Genomic DNA, 7,772 nt, shown 5'->3' with positions numbered 1-7,772 from the left:
GCCGGCGCTGATAGATGCTCGTAAGTCGACGCGACCAATTGAGTGGACCCAGTATCTGGGCTAGTAATCTCAATCTCAAGACGTTTCTCTCGGCCTTATCGCATTGTTTTGTTTGCATTTCTTTTGGGCGTTTCACTCGTTTTATTTGCTTCTGGGAAATCGAGATGATGGTGCACTAGGATGATGCACTAGATGATGATGATTTACAGTGGCGCAGTCGCATTTAAGGGTTGACTTTATTTATATAAACCATAAAACAAACTCAACGTCTTACCTAAATTAGACTATGTATTTATGACTATGGGTCTGGATCACTTGGCTGCCGGCTTATCAGCCGGTGACCTTTCGACGAGTCTTAGCCTCTGCTGGATTTTCAGCCAGAGCAGATCGTAGGGCTGGCTGAGTTCTGTTTGCGTTTTGGGAATTCCCACAGATCGACGCACATCCGGCGATAGCATTAGCAGATTTTGAGCTAGGCCAAAACTGCTGGACGCCACCCAGTAAACACATAAAGCCGAGGGCACGGTGCAGGCCACTGGAACCATCACAACACTCAGGCCGCGAAACACATTGTTGGCTATGCTTTGCAAGCGAGTGGGAGGACGCGTTCTGGACATGGCCTGCACTTCGATGATGGCCAAATTTATAAGTCCCAAGGTTACAGGCAGGATGTATGAGTTGTCAACCACGGTGAGATTGGGTATCCAACCGAATCCACCAATGGTCATTTCGGTGGTCACAATTTGTGCTTCGATAGACATGGGATCTGGCAGCATGTAGACCAAGTTGCGCAGAGCCACTGATTGGAAGATCCACAGGGGAATCTGACCCCAGAGCACTATCATGGTCTTCATGGGGTGACAGTTGTCCCGGACAATCAGTTTCTGCCACTGTTTCTTGATCTGAAAGCAAGCGAGGATTAGCAGAACTTCGAAAAAGGGATTTCCTTTGAACAAACCGAACGCCGGTAGACGATCTGCGTCTGCTTATCGCTCCACTTGAACTTCTGCTTGGCCATGGCCGCCTCCTTCTTCAGCTCCTCCACTATTGCGGGCATTTCGAGGGCAATCTTCTCGATCCTGGCGGTGATCTTGTGCTGGTATATGGTCAGTGGCAGGGTGACAACGCTGCGCAAGAGGAATGTGGAGAGCACGATGGATGCCCACCAGGGCAGGCCGCTGTAGTCGTGGATCTTGACCAGGACATCCTGCATGTAGGCCACAGGCGTGCTATTGGACAAAGTCTGCCAGAAGCCCACCAATCCACCGGCATTGGCGAGTTGGACACTTGCTGCTGTGGCCGCCGCATCTGTGGAGGCCAGACGCTGATTGTACGTGTCATGGGCAGTCGTTAATCCTGGATAGCTGTAGTGGTAGGTGCTAGCTATCCTTGGGCTTCTGCAGGCTCGCAGGAGCAGCAAAGCTGCCATTTAAAATAATAATAAATCGGTAAACAACTAAAACGAAATCACAGAGGCTCTGTTATGCATAACATAACAGCTGATGGTTAACATAACCTGCAAACACCAGTGTGACCATGCCTCGCACAGCCAGGATTTTAGCCAGCGTTAACCCTTAAGTAGCCCACTCAAATGTATTAATATTTATTTAAAATACATTAAAAACGATATATGTATGACAACAAATTCTCTATGCACTGAACCAAGCAAACAAACTTCTTCTGTAACACTTTTGTAAAGATTTTCCCGCTTGACATTCGTAATTGCTTTTCTTTTTTAATCACTTTTTAATTTTGATAAGGCCTATTAGCCTCAGCTAACCTAAAATGTCTAGACATAATTTCGCTTTTTAATACATGTATTTCTTCAGAGCATAAAATTAGATTCGCATTTATACAATTGCCCAAACGCTTGGCATTTTGGCCACATCCCGCTGCGTTCACTCTAATTTGGCATTTTAAGACCGTGCAGCACACTCGGCTGCACTTGCAACTTTTCATTGTTTGAAACGCAATTAATATTTAATTCGAGTAATGAGTTTTAGCCAACGCCAACCAGAATGGCACACAATACCAGCGGTGGCGCTCAATCACATATTCGACTATCTGGATCCCCGGGATCGCCTGAACTCGGCGAGTGTTTGTTGTTCCTGGAGGCTTTCCTTCTTTCAAAAACGGTAAGTTGCTGCCTGCGCCTGTGTGGGTGTCTACGTACGCGAGTCGGTGTGTGTGTGGCTGAAATGTTTAATTTCGGTTCTTATTGGGTATATTTCCTTTGTTGTAACCCTTATATTATATACCAGCGGTTAATCGGGCACAGAAAAACATCTGTGCCAACATGGGCATCCAAAGACCCACAATTATTGGGTGCTTTGTGTTCGACGCACTTGGCAGCGCTTCAATGTGTGGGGCGTTTGTTTATGTTAGTGTTGAAAAAAGGGGAAAGTCCACGATAAGAGGAATTCCCCCTGCCAATAGTGCAATTAATTAAGCTAATTGATCCGATCAGCACAATCTGTAGAATCCGATCGTGGCGATTGCGAAAAATGCATTTCTTTTTATTACCCCCTATATATATTGTCCTGTTCTGCTTTAACTTATTTAAAAATATATGTAAATATATAAAATTCTAAGAAGTGTTGGAGTGACTTATGGTATTTCTTTAGAACTATAACACAATTCTGAAAAACAGTGCACATATATATTAAAACAAATATAAATAATAATATTAATAAACCTCCTTTTTGAACAGCTACTTTAGAAACTTCCGCTTTCACTTGGATGTGGCCCGCGATGATCAGTTGGCCTTCTTCCATCGATCCATGGCCAATTTGGCCAAGGAACTGATTGTAGTCTTTGACTTTCAAAATGCATTTCACATCCAAAAAATGCGACGACTTCTATACAAGTAAGTTTTCTTCAAACAAAGCCCTGATAATATCACAAACTTATATCCCTACCACCCACAGAGTGGCACGCTGTGATAATATCCAGAAATTGCGTTTCCAAACCCACAATGTGGGCCTTGTTGCCATCGGAAATATGCACAGCGATCACTGGGCGGCCATCGAACAGTATGTACCACTTCCCAGCTGTAACTTTACAAGTCAACTAACCCAACAACCCTAACAGATGCTTTGTAGAGCCGCTGAAGCTGTTTCTGAGCCGCAAGCGTCAGCCCTGCCAGCTTCTGGACCTTGGGGCCATCGAGGCACTGTCTTACTATGGCCACGACCTCCTAAAGGCCATGGGCAAGCCCCAGGAGTTGCTGCAGCTGACGCTGGCCAGCATCAAGTACGATCCTAGTCACTATCCCATCCTCACGCTGGACACGACTCTGCTGCAGAAGTGCGCCGCCCTGCAGGTGCTCTCCCTGGACTATGACACCCTCTGCGACGAACTGCTGCACACCATACAGGTGCTACCGCTGCGGAAGCTGCTCATCGCAGTGCACGGCCTGGACAGCGAGGAGCATCCCGACGTATCGGAGGCGGCCTGGTCCAACTTCTCGGACCACTTCTCAAGCATTGAGCTGGTGCTGACCCTTGTGTACGCCTACGAGGCCATCGAACTGTTGCAGCATCGCGTCCTGCGTGGGAACATGCCGGTCACCCATGTGCGACTGCTCTTCTGTGAGCAGATGAACGCCGAAGCTCTGGACTGGATGTCGGTGCATCACAGCGAAACGCTGCGCAGCATCCACTATGTGGACTCGGCGTACAAGCATTCGAACCGCATGGACTACGCTCGCCACGGCTACCTGCGCCAGGACCCATTCGTCATGATGGCCTGGCGCTGCAAGCAGCTGGAGGAGATCGTGGTGCATGGCTATTTGATGGATCCGCACAACCTAGTGGGCATCGCCCGGCTGCGGGGTCGGCAGCTAAAGCGTCTGGAGGTCTCCATGATCGACTGGTCCGGCGCTGCTTCGATGAATGCCTACAACGAGGTGAGTTTTGCTTAGATCCTTTCCAATATCCATGTGAGTAACCCTCTCTGGTTGTGCCTCAGGAAATAAGCACTTTACTGGGACAGCAGTGGTCGCCCATCAGCCCGGACAAGATGCCGCCAACGCTGGCATTCGACTACGAGTCACGCGACCAGTTCGTGTACGAAATGCTCCGCCAGGATCTCAGCCAGTAAGTGGTCGAAATGGTAAGGGACTCACTAAAAAATAACCAAAAATTGAAGCAAAGTCATCAAGTGAACGAAGGAAAAGCAAACATGACACGTGATCAACTCGAGCGCATAGAAATTAATTTAAAAATTGCAAAACCTAATTACGTAGCTAAAACTAAACCCCAAACGAGATATGTAAGCAAAAAGAAAATTCAACCGTTATACTAAGTTATCAAAATTTATATATATGTAAACCAAACCTTTTGATTGGCAAGCATTTTATAGAAGTTACATTTCCTAAGTTCATAGCCTTTGTAATTAAAATCGCGATTGGCCCTTGTTTGTTAGTCGAAAAGCGGGAGATTATGAGCAACAGGAATGCTAGGAGCAAGGCAAAAGACTTGAGCACTTCACAAATTTATGTAATTATGAATGTAACAACGGGGCGAAATGAGTTTGTTGATATCTGCTAGAGAAACATCATTTTATAAGCAACAACAACTGTGATCCAAGCGAAATGCAAAAGCGAGTGCAGATGCATCTGCATCTGCAAGTGCAAGCCAGTGTGAGCAATAGCAACACCAACTCTCATACATAAACAAAAAACGACATCAACAAATGTTAAGCGAATTGTCTAGTTAGCTAAGTTTAAAAGTAACAAAAAGAAATGTTTGTAAAACCAAAACTACGACCAATGTCAAATTGATTGCTCAAAACTCAATTGGCACAAATTGTTAACCTTTGTAGTAGTGTGAATAAGTATGGAATCCGGCGCTCAATTGTGATAAACCAACAAACAACAACAAAAGCAAATGTAACAACAACGAGAGCTCGATCCTCGTTCGCTAAGCGCCGCCATTTGTGTAGTTTAAAGTGATATTTCCAGCAACAGCAAGCAAATTGTAAGCAAATCCAAGAACACCACACAGATATATATGTATTGTAATAGCCAAAAGGAGCTAAAGATTAGTCGAGTGTGGTACATGCGTTTAGGCCAGCAAAACGGGCCAGAATGCCAGGCAATAGTAAGACCCAACATCAACTTTTAAGTATTTCGTAGCACAGGCATTAAGTTATACAACTATGTACTATATTTAACCTATGTTTGCACAAAAACAGCAGCGTGTTGTCACGATCCGCGGCTCATCCTCCCCAGAGTTGCTTGCCGACCAACAAGTACAACAACCGCAACAATGACAACATCAACAACAAGAACAACAATGGTACCTGAAGATCATGCTGAGCATTTAGACAACAACCGAACAACAACAACCACAAAGTACTTGCTCAAATCTAACAATCTAAACAAACAACAAAATCTATTGAAACAGAAGACTGAACGATGATGATGAACGATCGCGACGAGTGTGTTGGCTTCGTTGTCAGAGCAACGCGGAGGATGGCACTGGGTTTACGATCTCAAGACAACTCTTACCACTACCCAATCGACCATCAATATTTGTATCTATCTATATATGTAACCAATGCATGTAATAATTTTTGTTATGAACTGCAATAGCGAATATTAATTTGTAAATCGAGTGCAATGTATGTCGAAACAGCTAAGCAGCAATTGTGGCACGACCACAGAAATGTAAATCCGAAAACAGCGTAGGGCTCTGCATGAGATTCCAAATCCGCGCCCTAAACTTTGTTATCAGACCTGTTTTTAACGTGGCTGCACATTTAATTTAAGTCTAGTACGTACCAACACAACAACCAACAACAAATGTGATAAAAGTGTCATGCTGCTTCCAAAACAACAGCCCGTGCGAAATGCGATCTAAGTTAGAGCACGATTGAAGCAATGAAAGGGCGGTAGTAAGCATTGGAAAGTCAGGGCCCGGTTAATGGGGGTTATAGGCGATAAAAGCTCTGTTCCATAGCTATCTTTCATACGATGTGGTGTAACGTCTTCTCAGTTCTCTTTGTTCCTCAGTATCTGAACCTAGATCAAAACATCTATACCTCAAAGCGCATTACAAAATTAAAGCACCGTATAGCTAAAAAACAGAGCAAAGTCTCAGACAGCCGTCATTAATCGCCAAGGGTCGTCAATCAATGTATTCATTCAATTGCAATCAAGGTAAATGAAAAGAAAGTATTAAGTTTTTCTGTTATACTAGAGTCACTTCCAACGCTGCTGCATATGAGTAACGTTCTTTTTGTATACTTACTACAAAAAATATATCTTTTATATGCCATTTATTGTATTTAAATTCGAAGAGACCGAAACCAATTTTGTAAACCATTCCACGAGCAACAACAAGAAGAAACCAATGCGATTTACGCTAACGTATGTACTGAACCAGTAGCAACACTGCAAGAAAAGCGGGACAACAAGCATGTTTAAGATAGGGTTGATCGCGATCGAGAGCAGCAACAACCAGAAGCCAGCGTGTTAATATATGTATGTAGAGTATAGTCCGCAGTAGATATTCAGGGGAACACCAAGAGCAGAGGGGTTAGGCAGAAGCGAAAAGAAAAGATACGATACAGCCGTGCATTAACAACAATGTTTATATATGTATATGCAAGTTATGCTTAAAAGTTATAAGAGCAAAAGTGAAGAGAGCTGTGATATATCAAAATCCAAGAAAAGGCAAACAACAACCGATAACACCGACACATGAAACTACAGAACTACAGACAAGCCAATTCGAAACGAGTGCGACCAACAGAAGAATGTTAACAACCTTTCCAGAACCGAGAGCCAGGCGAATGGAGAACGACCATCAGGATAGAAATTCAAGGCGAATCGTGAAGGATCAAATCAGATCCTCTAGTAGTTAGCTTAGCGGGATTACGAAGGACGAAAGTGGGGAACCAAAGTTTTGAACCGAAGTGTTCGAGTGGGGCAAACAGCATGCGGAACATCTAGTAAAAGGTATTCCGATCAGAGGAAACCTGAAGAGAGAAATCAAATGTTAAATTAGATATCCCTGTAGTAAAACACAATATTAAGATGAAAAACTGCACATAGCTTTAAATACACGAAAGCAAACCCCTTATTTTAAGTCAGTTTCCATTTGATTTGCCATGCTTATGATTTGTGCAAGATTTTAAAGTTTAATGTAAAACAAAACAGAGGCCAACGACCGTTTGTGTGGCATATGCAATATCATTACAATCTAAGGCAACCAACCAATATAAACCAATTAAAGCGTAGCAAACACAATGCATTCAATTGAAAAACCAATAAAAACGTTTGAGATTTAAAACCGAGAAGGGGTTCTGATTATGTAAGCGAGGGCGAGGATTATTTCGCTGCATACTGCAAGGGTGGTGCAGTGTCAGGGGCCAATGGAAGCCGCTTAAAAGTACATAATTTAGGATAATAAAAGCGTAATGTCAACAAACCAGAACAAAAACACACCACCCGCGCCCGCAGCAACTTCCGCTGAGCAACGCAAGCGCTCCAGGATGTCGGGAGCTTTTCTCAGTCCTTGAACTTTTGACCTTGTTTCCCCGCAGCCGCGGTTATGTAAGCAGCTGCACGTACCCGTGTGCCCAACGTTATGCAACCTGTCCACGGATTCTGGGCGCGTGCCACTGCACTGCCACTAAAGGTAAGTGGCGCCCCAGTGGCTCTCAAACTGCAGCGGCTCCGTCGAGCGATAAGAGGCAATTAAGTGGGCTTTGCCGAGGAGATAGCGCTGTTGAATGAATGACTGGACGGCTCGTTCTTTACTTTT

The 7,772-nt window shown here is 44.3% G+C and overlaps 2 protein-coding genes across 2 annotated transcripts; one reads left to right on the top strand and one right to left on the bottom strand.

Annotated features, from left to right (window-relative positions):
• Nucleotides 1-202: 202 nt before the first annotated feature.
• Nucleotides 203-1,507, bottom strand: LOC108029553 (cytochrome c oxidase assembly protein COX18, mitochondrial). The gene is made up of 2 exons (XM_017101877.3): nucleotides 959-1,507; nucleotides 203-902 (listed from the first exon to the last, which is right to left on the bottom strand). Exons 1-2 carry the CDS (start codon nucleotides 1,427-1,429, stop codon nucleotides 312-314), a joined length of 1,062 nt encoding a protein of 353 aa, XP_016957366.1. The 5' UTR covers nucleotides 1,430-1,507; the 3' UTR covers nucleotides 203-311.
• Nucleotides 1,508-1,765: 258 nt separating this feature from the next.
• Nucleotides 1,766-7,305, top strand: LOC108030529 (F-box only protein 33). The gene is made up of 5 exons (XM_017103423.3): nucleotides 1,766-2,135; nucleotides 2,711-2,866; nucleotides 2,928-3,032; nucleotides 3,091-3,907; nucleotides 3,970-7,305. Exons 1-5 carry the CDS (start codon nucleotides 1,993-1,995, stop codon nucleotides 4,099-4,101), a joined length of 1,353 nt encoding a protein of 450 aa, XP_016958912.1. The 5' UTR covers nucleotides 1,766-1,992; the 3' UTR covers nucleotides 4,102-7,305.
• The last annotated feature ends 467 nt before the right edge of the window (nucleotides 7,306-7,772 follow it).

Source organism: Drosophila biarmipes, chromosome 3L (genome assembly GCF_025231255.1).
Source record: "Drosophila biarmipes strain raj3 chromosome 3L, RU_DBia_V1.1, whole genome shotgun sequence".
Taxonomy (NCBI): domain Eukaryota; kingdom Metazoa; phylum Arthropoda; class Insecta; order Diptera; family Drosophilidae; genus Drosophila; species Drosophila biarmipes.
This window is presented reverse-complemented; position numbering and strand designations above follow the sequence as displayed.